Source organism: Liolophura sinensis, chromosome 10 (genome assembly GCF_032854445.1).
Source record: "Liolophura sinensis isolate JHLJ2023 chromosome 10, CUHK_Ljap_v2, whole genome shotgun sequence".
Classification (NCBI taxonomy): Eukaryota; Metazoa; Mollusca; class Polyplacophora; order Chitonida; family Chitonidae; genus Liolophura; species Liolophura sinensis.
This window is the reverse complement of record NC_088304.1, coordinates 5,197,255-5,214,129: the sequence shown is the minus strand read 5'-3', so window position 1 is coordinate 5,214,129 and position 16,875 is coordinate 5,197,255. Positions and strand designations below refer to the sequence as shown.

The window sequence follows — 16,875 nt, the reverse complement described above, 5'->3', positions numbered from 1 at the left end:
CAAAATTCTGTAATAATTTTACTCTTTTAGACCAGACCTTCACGAAAATGTTTTAATGGTGAAGTCAAAATTTATGGTCAAAACAAATTATGCTGATAGATGTAGATGTATGCAGATGTAAAGACACTAGAAACAGCCTCACCTTCTTCCTCTTGACTGTATTGGCCACATGATCCCGGATTTCATTCAAAGTTCGCTTCTGCTTTCTTGACAAGGTCACCTGGGTTCTGTAACAAAACAGTATTGTGGGCTGATAAATCACATGTAATAAAAAAAACTGCACTGCTGGCTTAAACACCATCATGACTGACAACAAAACAGCACTGGCTGGCTGAGAAAGTGTTGTAATTTGTAACAAAACAGTACTGACCATATGATAAAACATCATGACTGACAACAAAACAGCACTGGCTGGCTGAGAAAGTGTTGTAATTTGTAACGAAACAGTACTGACCATATAATAAAACATCATGACTGACAACAAAACAGCACTGGCTGGCTGAGAAAGTGTTGTAATTTGTAACAAAACAGTACTGACCATATGATAAAACATCATGACTGACAACAAAACAGCACTGGCTGGCTGAGAAAATGTTGTAATTTGTAACAAAACAGTACTGATCATATGATAAAACATCATGACTGACAACAAAAACAACACTGGCTGGCTGAGAAAATGTTGTAATTTGTAACAAAACAGTACTGATCATATGATAAAACATCATGACTGACAACAAAACAGCACTGGCTGGCTGAGAAAATGTTGTAATTTGTAACAAAACAGTACTGACCATATGATAAAACATCATGACTGACAACAAAACAGCACTGGCTGGCTGAGAAAATGTTGTAATTTGTAACAAAACAGTACTGATCATATGATAAAACATCATGACTGACAACAAAACAGCACTGGCTGGCTGAGAAAATGTTGTAATTTGTAACAAAACAGTACTGATCATATGATAAAACATCATGACTGACAACAAAACAGCACTGGCTGGCTGAGAAAATGTAATTTGTAACAAAACAGTACTGACCATATAATAAAACATCATGACTGACAACAAAACAGCACTGGCTGGCTGAGAAAATGTTGTAATTTGTAACAAAACAGTACTGACCATATGATAAAACATCATGACTGACAACAAAACAGCACTGGCTGGCTGAGAAAGTGTTGTAATTTGTAACAAAACAGTACTGACCATATGATAAAACATCAGGACGTGCAACAAAACAGCACTGACCATATGATAAAACATCAGGACTTGCAACAAAACAGCACTGACCAGTTGATAAAACATCAGAACGTGCAACAAAACAGTACTGACCAGTTGATAAAACATCAGGACGTGCAACAAAACAGTACTGACCATATGATAAAACATCAGGACGTGCAACAAAACAGTACTGACCAGTTGATAAAACATCAGGACGTGCAATGAAACAGCACTGACCATATGATAAAACATCAGGACGTGCAACAAAACATCACTGACCATATGATAAAACATCAGGATGTGCAACAAAACAGCACTGACCAGTTGATAAAACATCAGGACGTGCAACAAAACAGCACTGATCAGTTGATAAAACATCAGGACATGCAACGAAACAGCACTGACCAGTTGATAAAACATCAGGACGTGCAACGAAACAGTACTGACCAGATGATAAAACATCAGGACGTGCAACAAAACAGCACTGACCAGTTGATAAAACATCAGGACGTGCAACAAAACAGCATTGGCTGGCTGAGAAAATGTTGTAATTTGTAACAAAACAGTACTGACCATTTGTTAAAACATCAGGACGTGCAACAAAACAGCACTGACCATATGATAAAACATCAGGACTGGCAACAAAACAGCACTGACCAGTTGATAAAACATCAGGACGTGCAACGAAACAGCACTGACCAGTTGATAAAGCAACAATTTGTAACAAAATGGCACTGACCGCATCAAAGGACATCATGACATCACAACAAAACTGCACTGACCAGTTCATAAAACATCACTTGTGATAAAATATCATGACTTGTGACAGAACTTGCTGATAAAATGTCATGACTCTTAACAAAAACAGCACTGACTGCTTGATAAAACCTCACAACTAGTAACATAACACCATTGATTGGTTGATAAAATATCATAACTCACAATGATTGAAATTAGACACTAAATTTCCATTTTCTTCAAGGATTCAAATACTTTAAGAAAAGAGTATTGTACACTCAAGCTCCTTACAGAGATAATGCATTGACTAAGGGAGAGCACCATGCAAGGAGATACTGGTTACTCCTGAGGTTGATTGCCATGAAGGGGCAAAATTTATTTTCTCTGGTATTACTCTAATTTACCTGTCAATCAGAGATAAACACCTCTCAGTCACAGCTTTCAGACTGGGGCAGTGTCATGTGACTCATCATTTCAGACATCCAATCACTAAACACTGAACAGGAAAAGAAGGTAACACCCTGGGAGAAATAATCAAAGCACAATCTCCCTATCATGTGACAATCACCAGTAAACTGTACACCTAGTACTGCGAGCTGGGTGAACAAATCTGACGTCCAGGGATTTACATTTTTGGTATGAACACGATGGATATGCAGACCAAAAATACGCTAAAACAATACAGAAAGAACGCCCAGCCAACATTCCCTACATTCTTTAACAGAAATTTTCCTGACATTCTAGATTTCTTTTTAAACCCAAAGACTTCCAAGCATTATCTCTATAAAGCTTGTGAACTGATTTATTTAATTTTATTTCATTACAGCATTACTCGCTCACTAAATTGACTGGTCAGATCTCTAGGTGGAGGAAACCGGAAAGGAAAACTACTGCACTTTACCCAAGTATCTAACAATTCTTCTGGCCTTAAGACATTGTCAAAACTCTGAGAATTTTACAGGTGACGGGAAAACCTCAGTGAAGTAAAACTGAAGAGAGGATTCACCTTGAGCAGAACTTGGCCAGGAGCAGGAGGATGAGGGCGAACACGAGGAAGCCTCCGAGGACGTGTGTGCTGTAGTCGGGCGGGATGGCTCGCCAGGCTCGGCTCAGCGGACCCTGGTGTCAAAACACAAACACAACAAACTTAGTAAGGTCATGGTATCCAACCATTTTCAAATTGTCGGGCAGGCAAGAATTTTGGAAAATAAGGAGGCAGATTTACTTATCTTTTTAAAATTTTGATATTCAGCTTTACTTTGAGTATGAATGGATGGCAAGGTAAATGGACTGAATGCACTGTAATATGCCTGAATGGCCGTCTATCTAGGATGGATGTTATCTCAGAACTTATAGACTGAATGCACTGTAACATACCTAAATGGCTGTCTATCTTGGATGGATGTTATGTCAGAACTTATAGACTGAATGCACTGTAACATGCCTGAATGGCCGTCTATCTTGGATGGATGTTATCTTGGATGGAAGTCATCTCAGAACTTATAGACTGAATGCACTGTAACATGCCTAAATGGCCGTCTATCTTGGATGGATGTTATGTCAGAACTTATAGACTGAATGCACTGTAACATGCCTGAATGGCCGTCTATCTTGGATGGATGTTATCTCATAACTTATAGACTGAATGCACTGTAACATGCCTAAATGGTCATCTATCTTGGATGGATGTTATCTCAGAACTTATAGACTGAATGCACTGTAACATGCCTGAATGGCCGTCTATCTTGGATGGAAGTTATCTCAGAAGATGTCACTTTGCAACTGTACTTTAATTCTTGATTGATGTGAACAAACTTTGAATAAAAATTAGGCCTGAGTTCCAGACAAAGTGTTTTTTATACAAATGTAGATCTAACAATTTATTTAGAATTCATAATGACAAAATGAAGATTAAGAGGTCTTATATCATGGCCTTCATAGGCAGGTACAGAAGGTATCAAGATCTTCACTTTGTGCTTAAGACTTTAAGATGGTTTCATCATCACATGCAGCTCTTTGAATTTCAATGGTAAAATAGCAGTCCTCTACCAAGGGAAACAAATCTTGTGCCACACAGAGCAAAGATGCTTTCTACCTACCCTAAATGACCTAAATTTTCGACCACAAAAAAGGCATTTCTGGAGGCAAATAAATGTTATCAGATATTACTTCTAGTGCTAAAATTTATATTTTCCCAGTAGGCTATCATTCTACCTTCCAAACACCTGCCCAAGCACATAGCATCTAACATCAGCCAGAATAACTTCATTCACAGACACTGGTATTGTTACTGTAGTCACTAGTATAGTTATCACTGTTGATTCATGAGTTTAGAGGGCCGGTGTGTGACAATGTTAAATCACCAGATAAATGCCGAGGGTGTCCACGAGATTCTGTCCGAGGAGGGGCCTGAGGACTTTGTGGGAGGTGCTGATGAGGTAGGTAAGGAGGAGGAGGAGTGGGATCATCAGCCCCGCGAAGCCGTACACGAAGCCGCGCACACGAGCACGCAGGTTAGACGCACAGGCTATGCTGAAATAACAACAAAAACTCTGCTTAGGTCACTTGTCGAATATGAGAGACTCACAGCCACAACAAGACTGTTCAAAAGCAGATAATTTTTTCTGCGAGAAAAAAAAAAAAAACAGTGGGAGGCATAACATGAAAAATCTAAAAAATGAAATAAAGTATATATATATATATATATATATATATATATATATATATATATATATATCTCTACCTTGGAGTGTTCCATGGTTTTCTATGATTTTAATCATGTAATCTAGATAGCTATTTACAGTGCACGTGATCGAGACAAACAAATCCACATGACAGGGTTTAAGCATTATGCCCCTCGGCAGTTACACTTAGTTCAGCAAACTGTGTCTTATTCCACTCGTTGTGAAGTCTGAGACTTTACATTTCTTCAAGGACAGATTCAAGTCGAAAATTTTGAAAAATACATAAGAAACTTGATTTGAGTTGAATGATTGGCCATCGCCGAAGACTGTAATGTTGTACCCTAGGCATAAATGACAATGCTTTTGCTTATTTTCGAAACAGTTATCTGGCTTATTGCCATTGTTTTTTGTAAGGTAAGGTTGATAATCTCCACACAAGATGTAATATCAGTTCCACCTGTGCGTCACTCACCTGTCCTTTTCTAAACGCTCATCCACAAGCTGCGCAATCTGGTTACAGTCCCTCTCCAGGGTGTTAAGAGTGTTCTGTATTGTCTGGTTGATGGTTTTCTCAATGTCTTTACACACATCTTCAATCTGATTGGCACAACGCGACTACAACAACAACAAACCTTCATAAGTGATATTCAAATCTAGTTTCTTCAGGAGAATAATGAATAATAATGATATTATGTGTGGGTTGAAAGAGCAGTGAATAGTGAATTTTTTTTTTTTAAAGAAATTTTACAAACTTAATTACCACCACATAAAGATATATTATTTGTCACATTCTTAAATTGCATACATTACTTCAGAAGTTCAAATTACCATTTTTGTCACGTCTAAAATTTCCACAAAATATCACAGTTCACTTAGATGTAACTTCATATTATGTTTCCTGCACAGACAAAGACTTCTGTGGATTTATTTTTGTCTTTCGGGACATTATGAATGTCAATCAATGAACCCCAGAACCTTTCTTATGAAACTTTCATGCTGTGTCAAGTGCATTTACCATGGTGACATATTTCTTTACCATAGTCATTGCACCAGCATTACGACTGCTTTGTAAGATGGGCTTACATCTTACATAGCATGGTCTTACACCAGCATTAGGACTGCTGTGTAAGACTGGTTCCCAAGAGGGTAAAAATTTTTACCATTTGGCCGAAGCTGGATTTGATCTCTTGCTCTCACCTTTGATGCTGCATTAGGGATATAAATGGTGGGCATGTCGAAGCCTGTGCGGTTCAAACCCGGCCTCTTACACAGCTCCTGGACTATCTGCATCATAACCCTCTGTGAACAGGTCATTCGAAAACATGTTTATTTAATTGGTCATACTAAAGACAAATTTTGACCTTGATGTGTGAGAACAAGTTCGTTTGGTGTGGTGGAGGAAACCGGACTGTCCAGAGTAAACTTCCAACCTCTGGCAAGTTACTGGTGCACTCTTCCAAATGTGACATGCTATACTGATGGATGGCAAGTGGACTCCAGCAAACTTTATGCACACCACACCACCATGGTCTCAAGCACAAGGAAAACCCTAATGAATTAAATGTTAACCTGTATAGTTTTACTTCAAATGGTCATTAAGGTGATCAATATCCACATAATCAACTGAATTTAAGATACCTCTCCCCTCATTTCTCCCATCTTTGAAGGATGAGCACTTTGTACATGACAAGCTTGAAGACTAATTGGCATTAGAGTAATAAGAGCCTCCATGTGTTTAAATTGGATAAGCTTATTAAGATAATTAATAAGCACTAAATCTGCTGAATTTACAATTTTTCCTTCTTTTGATTCTTGGTGATGATTGTACAAATTCCATTAGATCAGAATAAAATGCCACAAACATGATTCTACTTAAATTCCCTGTTATTTAATGTGATGCATAAGTTGTATTTAACTTACCCCAAGAGTCAATATCAATGTTATCTATTACACATTTGAAGATAACCTTGGCACCAAAATGATAACATACAGTTTCCATGAGAGAGTCAAAATTCTCAAATTAGCCTGGGCAAACTTGACGTCACAAGTTATCTCCCTTCTCACCTGTCTGTCACTCTCATGTCCTGCCTCGTCAGCCTTACTCAGGTAAAACTTCATTCTGTCAGCATGTTTGTCGTTCAGCTTCTCTACCAGGTTTAGGGTTCTCTTACACAAGGCTTGACCAATTGGGTCAAAGAAAACAAAGATGAGGTCAGCCAGATCACCTGCAATCAGAGACACAATTCTACTTCAACACAAATGATAATATGTATTAAAACCGGATTAGTAATTCTAGAGGTCAAATGTAATAGCCAAGATTGCAAGATTGTATAAGCTATTTACTAAATGAATTCAGATTTGGAGTAATGTGTGAGTAGGCAAATGCATTCTACCATCAAGGGTTTGTAGTTTGTGTACACCTTTCCAGTATTAAGTTTTTGTTCCTGGGTAGGGCACTAATAAGGCAGGATATGCATGACTGGTCTCTTCTGAAGTTACTATGAGGTTACAGGTTGAATACAGCGCCCAGCTGTTCAAAGGTGTACAAGGCAATACCATAATTAAGTCAAACTTTACCTTTAAAATTATTAGCCAAACTCTGCAACCAATACAGTTCTCCAAAGACAAAGTATAACAGCCGCAGTTTCAGTTCATATTTAATATAATGTTACACAATTTTTTTAAGTTCAAGTGTAAAATTGACTTGGCTTAACCTTAAATTTGGTATTAAATCTTAAACCAGTTTTGAACAAGTGGTTTAGCTCAAAACACATGGCCAAGGGCGGAAGTTTGAATCCAGCTCGCAAATGTTTAGCTCAAACCACATGGCCAAGGGCGGAAGTTTGAATCCAGCTCACAGAGGTTTAGCTCAAACCACATGGCCAAGGGCGGAAGTTTGAATCCAGCTCTCAGATGTTTAGCTCAAACTACCTGGCCAAGGGCGGAAGATTGAATCCAGCTCGCAGAGGTTTAGCTCAAACCACATGGCCAAGGGCGGAAGTTTGAATCCAGCTCTCAGATGTTTAGCTCAAACCACATGGCCAAGGGCGGAAGTTTGAATCCAGCTCTCAGATGTTTAGCTCAAACCACATGGCCAAGGGCGGAAGTTTGAATCCAGCTCTCAGATGTTTAGCTCAAACTACCTGGCCAAGGGCGGAAGTTTGAATCCAGCTCACAGAGGTTTAGCTCAAACCACATGGCCAAGGGCGGAAGTTTGAATCCAGCTCACAGAGGTTTAGCTCAAACTACCTGGCCATGGGCGGTGGTTTAATTCATTAGAACAAATACTGAGTTACATCGACCCAAAATTGAAAATTTTCAAGGACAAATTCAATGAAGGTCATGTCCTATGAAGTAGGACGTACCCAGCCAGAGAATGGATTGATTGACATCAAACGGGTACTTCATGTCACCATCGACCAGACCTGGCGTGTCTACAAATGTCACCAGACTGAACTTCTTCTGTTTGGAAGTGGATATCTCCGTTGTCAAGTAATCCACCACACCTAGCAAAAGACAGAAGCTGAGCATTAAACACATGTCCAATAACATTTCCCTTCATGTCTAATTCAATGTCAAGTGTTTTTCATTGCTAGATCAAAAGGGTTATTGCTAACAATTCTACATAAATACTACCTGAATTCTTAAAAAACTGTTCCCTTGTTGACTTTGCGATAATGTAGTAACCCTCTTAAAAGAGGCTTCAACAAACAACCAAAAGAAAGTGAAAAAGAATACATCGTCCAGTATAACAAGTTTTCATGATGTAAAAGAATGTGCTTATTTACAGACAGTTGAATTGTATGTACGACTAACATTCTGATGAATACTACAGAGCCATGACTGCCCCCATGATGACAATCCAGCCAACCACAGCCCTTCATTTGGCAGCTCTCGGTTACATAGAGACAGCGAGCCAGAGGAAGAGCGGAGCTAAGCTGGAAATATCTTGAAGACGCCTGGTTGATGGCCACCACAGCGACTGTTAGCTATTTCACAAAGATACGACCAGAGTGAAAAACGCATAAGCTGAGAACACTAACTCTAGGCCCCTCACTGAAGATGAGAATATGTCCGCCATTAACATGACTATCTCGCTGAATAATAACAGATTTATTTATTTGGCATGTGCTTTCTGCTGTGTTCAAGACAGTTTTAGTTGACAGTGTATACGATTGCAATCAGGAAAAAGTAGGAGGAAACCAGTCATGATGTGGAGGAAACCAGTCATGATGTGGAGAAAACCAGGCATGATGTGGAGGAAAACCAGGCATGATGTGGAAGAAAACCATGCCTGATGTGGAAGAAAACCAGGCCTGATGTGGAAGAAAACCATGCCTGATGTGGAAGAAAACCAGGCCTGATATGGAAGAAAACCATGTTTGATGTGGAAGAAAACCAGAGTCCGGAGGGAAACTACAACATCTGCCAGGTACAAATGTAGTAATCTTCTTGTCAGGTTGCACTAACAGCTGATCCTACAGGAACTGAATTTGAACTTTTATAACAGAGAGAATAAAAAGAAAAATCCAAATCTAGCATATAAAAAAGTATTAATGCTCAGGATGATCTTTCAAAAACATGTCAAGCAGAGATCTTAAAATAAGTGTCATCAGGTGTGAGGGGTGGATTACTAACACTAATCTGTGGTTATCTCCGCCCTCTGGTACACTGACACAGTAGGCAACAGGACAAAACACCTGTCATCCCCAAGGGCACGTTGGAATGGGTGCAAAATGCGGGACACGGGAAGTCTGCTTCACAGTGTACTTTAACCATGAAGGCCAAAGACAACTGTGACGTCTTTCCACAACTTGGACACTCAAATTGGAGAAAGACTAGGCAGATTCAGGTGTGTTGGTAAAAGTACTTGCCAAATATGAACAATTCTATTTGCTTATTAGACACACATAATGATCCTTATTAACTGTAATGGGACAACTTATTTTATGTGGCAGACATACACAATACAATTTCATTGGCCCAACAAAGGCCCATTTTCTTTTGACTTTTAACAAATTACGATGAATGGGTTGATACAAAATAAAATGTTGTGATTAAAGCTACAGAAACCCAGAAAATTATCAAGAAACATTCTAGCCCATATTTTTGTCGTTGTCCAATAAAAGACCGTAAGTGGGAGAACAAGAATTTATAACGACAAACCTCATATCTCCATCCAATGAATATGCCTGAATACTTGCTTAAACATTTTAATGAAAGCTTACCTAAAACTGCTTTTATCTGGGTACACAAGTGTAACAACATTTCACAAAGGCTGATTTTTTAATGCTATACTCAAGACCTTTTCACTTATATGATGGCTGGAGCAAACTGGAGTGTTGAGGGTAAACCACAGCCTTTAGGCAAGTAATGGACGAACTTTCCTCACATGAATCATACAAATTGACACCTTTACAAGAAGGTTGCACTGCCCATTTTCATTTCCATGCATATTTATCATTGTGTTCTAAAAACGACAGCTGGTGTTTTTGAAGGAAGATATGAAGAGACAATTTCTTATTAAAAGTTGTCCAGACTGCATTTAGAAAAGATGCTCCGAACATTTACATGTTCTTCAACTGTGCCCTTTTTCTGTCTGATGTGGTGTGAACCAATGGCCGCACAGACAGATCTGGGAGAAGCCACCAGCGGGGCTTCAAGACAAGCAGTATTGATTATTATGCCTGAATCCAGGGGTGTCTAGCCATCAGACTGTGCCCACTAATACTGCAGGCACACGCCGTAATCCAAGAGCCCTGTGCTATCCAAGAGTCTCCGTCAGCACAGACGCTTGCTGTCTCCATCAATACCTATACTTCACACCTACGTAATCTTCTTTCTTCCAAACAGTGCCTGTTTCAATCACTGAAGTAAAACTTGAACACATAGCAGTCAGTTAATTACATTCCGTGACGATCAATTTGGGTTTTTGTGTCATGGTGGCACACCTGATGTGTTGTCGAGGAATTGAAAATTTTCTCCAACAGGATATCATAGTAGACATAAATCCTGAACTTGTAACTATTTTTGGAATGCCAAGTCATTACTTCTATAAAACTGTCACTGTCATGGCTGGTAAAGAAAAATCTTGAGAGAAAAAAAAAAAAAAAAAAAAAAAAAAAACCCAGAAAACAGAAAAAACTTATGAAACCTTATGAAAAGAAGAATTTTAATGCACTGGGAAGGATATTTCTCCTAGTGCTAACGGTACATGTGGAATCTGACTCCCAGTTAGTGTGCAACATGAACGACACTAAGTGTGGAATGATGAACAAAAGGAAGTGTGGAATGGTGAACAACAGTAAGTGTGGAATGATGAACACCAGGATGATCACCAGGAAGTGTGGAATGATGAACACCAGGAAGTGTGGAATGATGAACACCACTAAGTGTGGAACATGATCAACAGTAAGTGTGGAACATGATCAACAGTAAGTGTGGAATGATGAACACCAGGAAGTGTGGAATGATGAACACCAGGAAGTGTGGAATGATGAACACCAGGAAGTGTGGAATGATGAACACCAGGATGATCACCAGGAAGTGTGGAATGATGAACACCAGGAAGTGTGGAATGATGAACAACAGTAAGTGTGGAATGATGAACACCAGGAAGTGTGGAATGATGAACACCAGGATGATCACCAGGAAGTATGGAATGATGAACACCAGGAAGTGTGGAATGATGAACACCACTAAGTGTGGAACATGATCAACAGTAAGTGTGGAACATGATCAACAGTAAGTGTGGAATGATGAACACCAGGAAGTGTGGAATGATGAACACCAGGAAGTGTGGAATGATGAACACCAGGAAGTGTGGAATGATGAACACCAGGAAGTGTGGAATGATGAACACTGCTAAGTGTGGAACATGATCAACAGTAAGTGTGGAATGATGAACACCGCTAAGTGTGGAACATGATCAACAGCAAGTGTGGAATGATGAACAACACCAAGTGTGGAATATTGATACTTTTAACAGGACAGCAACTTTCAGTGCAATTTACGAACATATTTTAAATGACAAAACTACATTGGTTCGATTGATTAGTGTCTGGGCTTCACAAGAAGTACAATTTCATCAGTAAACACAGTATAATGCCTTCAGAATATGCTTGAATTAACACCTTGCAAACCATCAAAAAGGTGAAGGATGACAGGAAGTGTGAAAATATGAATAATACTGTAATTCTTCAACTTTTTCGCATGTTTGCAAGCTTTATTTTCTTTACACTGATAAAATAATACTTTTTTATGAAGACCTGAAATTGGCCAACCAAACAAATAGTTTTGTCTTCAAAATCAAATTATATGCTCTGTTATATGTGAAAAGGCTGAGGAATTACTGTTAATGCACAACAAAAGGTTCACATGATGACCACACGTGTCTAACCACCATTAAAGGAATTAAACAATTAAAACCTTACACTTATCTTCTTGCAGAACTGCATAAAAACAGTATACTTCCCCTAGTTTGGATATCTTTACATTCACTGAAATGTTTTTGATGAAAACTCTCCAAATGACTAACTGATAAAACATCAGCAATTCACTTTTGCAATAAGTATGCAATACCCTATGTTCTCATCTTTTAATGATATTCATGCTGAGAGTGGAACATTTCAGAACAACTCATTCTTCTGTAGTCAACATAGTTCAAAGGAGGAGATCTTTTTGCACTCAATATTTCAGAATAAGAATATAAGAATATATCAGGAATAATAATGATCCCAACATAATTATTATTACTCCCGATGACGTCATTTTGAGTACAAGATAAAGTTTAGATTCATAATACTTGTGTTTACCCAGAAATCTCTGAACGGATTTATCGAATATCTTTACGAGTTTCGCGCCTACAAGTAGAGATTTTGTACCATTAATGCTGGAAACCCCTACAAATCTTTTAATTCCAAAGCACTTTTCTCAAGATAATGTTAAACATTACTGTTTGCCACAAGGTCAGTGACACTTCCTCTCCCTCCAAATTTCTCCAGCCAGATGGCTAGTCGGTGGCTCTCAGAGCCCGTTATCTCTTTCCTTCCTTATAAAGCAAGTGTAATTTGGTTCTGAAACAGGGACTGGGCCAGACAGATCCAGTGATCGTTGGTGACCAAGACTTGTCTAGACTTGCCTGATGACATATACTATTACCTTACAAGTACTTCCCAAAATGGCCAACCAGGAGGCTCCCGCCACCAGCAATTAGAATAGACTAACAGTAAGCAGACTGTCAAGGAAAGCCATACACACTCCAATGTATACATCGAATTGATCCCATAACAAACTCTTCCTGCTTCTATTTCATTACTTAATTCATCACAATCATTTCATGACCTTAAAAACTAAGATAAAACTGCCGAACTATGCAGGATGGAAGTTCAAATCTGTACGTCTCCATTTAGTCTCCTGGGGAGTGGGGGGGGGGGGGACACCATGCATGGAGTAGCAACACAAACAAGCAGAAAGCCTACAAAGGAGATTAACACTATCTTGTCAAAAATACATTTATTTCAGCAAAAGTTTCATTATTTCTATTAATGCAAAACTGAACTATTGCCATGACTAAATGACACTGCTACTTTGCCAAGCGTTACTACTATGCATCTGGAAGACTGTTCGAGACTAGCCATCATGGATAAAAGCCAAATCAGGGCCACAAAACATACTGTTACATGAACTCTTGCATCTCTTACTGCAGCCAAATCAAACTTCTTGCAAAAAAAAAAAAAAAACAACAAAAAACAACACAATACCATTCAGGAGACAAATATTGGAGTTTCTTTATGAAATTTTCCTCAAAATTTAGGAATCCAGTCCAAACAAAATCAGGCCTTTGGCAGCCTTCTCTCTGAATAAGCGCAACTTTCCTCAAAACAAAACGCGCAGCAAAGAGAACATCTAAGGCTATATTCACCGAAATATTTCTTAAAGCGAAAATATGTGACCAGTCCAACACTTATCCATCTTCAAAACAGCAACAAGCTTCGACCCCCTGACCTGGTAGGTCTCAGATCAGCCAGAGCCCTGTGGTTAGATGCTGTCTGTGTTTGTAGAGACTACCTCACATGGCAGGTGTTCCTGGGGTTAGCACAACTACTCACCATCTGAGACACTACTTAATATAGTGTCTGCAAAACATGCTTGGCCTCATCTCAACCAACATAGAAAGAGCAACAACCAAACCTTTTCCAAAAAGAAATAATATATGGTTTCCTATTCTCTATGCTGTGATATTCAACACTGTTCCTGTACACGATGGCCAGTATTGATTTTTGAAGAAAAATAGTGATTTATTTATTTATTTGATTGGTGACGGGGGTCAGCAATAAGGTGGGAGGAAACTGGGCATAGCCCGGTAGAAACCCACGACCATCTGCAGGTTGCTGCCAGACTTTCCCACTTAGGGCCGGAGAGGAAGCCAGCATGAGCTGGACTTGAACTCACAGCGACCGCATTGGTGAGAGGCTCCTGGGTCATAACGCTGCCCCAGAGTGCTAACTGAGCCCCAAAGGCCCCTAATAGTGAATTAAAACGATGTTCAGTCATATTCTGCATAATTTTTCACAGATATTTTATTCTGAGCTAAACATGTCAACATTTTTCATTCTTCACAATAAAGAGTTGATAAGTGGTATCTTAGATGTTCTATTTTTTCTAAAGCCGTAACAAGGTTCAACATCTGCAAATGTTTTCAGGGCCAGCAACAGGCAGATATGGTCTGACACTTTAGCCAAATTCTTTGCTTTCGCTTTAACGCACTGATAATTATTCCATGTCTCCTGGACAAGTGGTGAAGATCATTCCATGTCACCTGGACAGCTCTTCATCAGGCAGCTTGAGTCATGATCACAAGGCTTCCTGGTGAGGAGCCGACAGGTGGGCAGGAAAACAAGGACTGCTGCCCTACAATGATGAGAATTCAACAGGTGGGCAGCATTACAAAAACTGCAACCTACCAGGAGGAGCCCACAGGTGAGAATGGAAAAAAGGACTAGTAACCTAAAAAGTTGAGGAACCAACAGGTGGGCAAGAAACAGGCACTGCTAACCTACCAGGGTGAGGAGCCAAGAAGTGGGCAGGAAAACTAGGACTGCTAACCTACACTGACAAGCCAACAGGTGGGCAGGAAAACTAGGATTGTTAACCAACTAAGGCGAGGAGCAATCAGGTAGGCAGGAAAACTAGGGCTGCTAGCCTACAAGGTGGAGGGGGGAGCCATTAGGTGGGCATGGAAACTAGGGTTGGTAGCCTACAAGGGGGGGGGGGAGCCAACAAGTGGGCAGGAAAACTAAGAGTGTTAACCAACCAAGGTGAGGAGCCAACAGGTGGGCAGGAAAACTAGGACTGCGAACCCACCAAGGTGAGGAGCCATCACATGGGCAGGAAAACTAGGACTGCTAGCCTACAGGGGGTGGGGGGGCAACAAGTGGGCAGGAAAACTAGGACTGCTAACCCATCAAGGTGAGGAGCCAACAGGGGGATAAAACAAGGACTGCTAACCTACCAAGGTGAGGAGCCATCAGGTGGGCAGGAAAACAACGACTACTATCAAGATGAGGAGCAACAGGTGGGCAGGAAAACCAGGGCTACTAACCTACCAAGGTGAGGAGCCATCAGGGCAGCAGGAAAACAGGACTACCATCAAGGTGAGGAGTCAAAAGGTGGGCAGGAAAACCAGGACTACTAACCTAGCAAGGTGAGGGGCCAACAGGTGGGCAGGAAAACTAGGGCTGCTAGCCTACAAGAAGGGGGAGGGGACGACAATTGGGCAGGAAAACTAGGACTGCTAACTAGGGAGATGAGGAGCTGACGTGGGCAGGAAAACTAGGACCTGTTGACCTACCTAGCAGAGGAGGCAACAGGTGGGGAGGAAAACTAGAAACTGCCAACTTAGCAAGGTGAGGAGCCAACAGGTGAGGTGGGCAAGTAATCTACCAAGGTGAGGAGCCGACAGGTGGACAGGAACATTAGGACTGCCAACCTAGTAAGAGGAGGAACTGATAGGCTGGCAGGAAAACTAGAACCGCCAATTAGGGAGATGAGGAGCTGACATGTGGGCAGGAAAACCAGGACTGCTAACCTACCTAGGGGAGGAGGCAACAGGTGGGGAGGAAAACTAGAAACTGCCAACTTAGCAAGGTGAGCAGCAAACAGGTGAGGTGGGCAAGAAATCTACCAAGGTGAAGAGCCAACAGGTGGGCAGGAAAACAAACTGCTAGCCTAACAGGTGAGGAACCAACAGGTGGGCAGGAAAACTAGGACTGCTAACCTGCCAAGGCGAGGTGTCAACTACCAAGATGAGGAGCTTACAGGTGGGTAGGAAAACTAAAACTGCCAACTACTAAGATGAGGAGCTAACAAGTGGATAGGAAAACTTATTGCTTCCATAGCTAGGAAATGCTGATCATCATGCTGATGTTACACCTCTTGGAAGAGTTCAGAAAAAGCATCATGAGGTTAGCAGAAGCATGTCTTAGGACAGTGCAAATCCACAATGTGAAGCTTTTGTCATGATTTACATGGCCTTACCTTCAATTTGCCGCATTGGTTCGAAATGAGGGTACAGATGGAGGGTGGCATTGCCCTACAATAAAATCCACATGAGAAACAGTGACCCAGCTAAACAGCATGACAAACCAGATTCTAAAAGCTAATGACTGCAGTCGAAAATCATGCAAAACTCTTCTTTTGCAATATAATTAGAGATGTACAGTAGCAGTGATGACACATGTGAAATGCCACCTCGTCAATTGACCTCAACCAGGACTTTATTCTTTATGTCCATTTAAATGCCTTAAATGGTAGCAAATCACACACACACACCCCTACACCATGGCTACAGCAGATTTACTAATTCTTTCAACCAACCTATTCAACCACCTCTGCCAACAATATTTTGACAAAAGCTGACAAAACTATGAGGTGTAGAGAAATAATTTGTATTGTTTTATGAAGCTTGCATCTTTAAAGACACAAACAGATCATTCTTAGCATCGTTTTCATAATTATATCCATAAATTCCACGGACTTTAGTGGTTGAAAAGGTTGGTGATTTACAGTGGGTAAAATTGCAGTGAAGAGTGATGTCATTGTAATTTGTAACAGTTGCTGGTCTAGACTTACAATGCTGGATTATTCTGTTGCCAGTCTGCACATAAAACATCATCCCAAAGGTAGGAATGAAGAACAGACTGTGCTGATTGGACCAATATTAATATGTG

General features: G+C 40.2%; 1 protein-coding gene and 1 non-coding gene across 3 annotated transcripts in view; both read right to left on the bottom strand.

Annotated features, from left to right (window-relative positions):
- Positions 1 to 16,875, bottom strand: part of LOC135476130 (sarcalumenin-like) — an 85,515-nt gene that overhangs the window by 2,746 nt on the left and 65,894 nt on the right. For both annotated transcript variants that reach the window (XM_064756042.1, XM_064756043.1), the window contains 8 exons: positions 16,184 to 16,238; positions 8,011 to 8,151; positions 6,710 to 6,870; positions 5,843 to 5,944; positions 5,118 to 5,260; positions 4,325 to 4,493; positions 2,968 to 3,080; positions 143 to 227 (listed from right to left, as the gene is read on the bottom strand). In XM_064756042.1, the coding sequence (XP_064612112.1) occupies positions 143 to 227; positions 2,968 to 3,080; positions 4,325 to 4,493; positions 5,118 to 5,260; positions 5,843 to 5,944; positions 6,710 to 6,870; positions 8,011 to 8,151; positions 16,184 to 16,238 (969 nt within the window). The remainder of the gene's footprint in view (positions 1 to 142; positions 228 to 2,967; positions 3,081 to 4,324; positions 4,494 to 5,117; positions 5,261 to 5,842; positions 5,945 to 6,709; positions 6,871 to 8,010; positions 8,152 to 16,183; positions 16,239 to 16,875) is intronic.
- Positions 2,369 to 2,439, bottom strand: LOC135477304 (small nucleolar RNA SNORD31). The gene has a single exon (XR_010445190.1). It is a non-coding gene; the product is annotated as a small nucleolar RNA SNORD31 (small nucleolar RNA).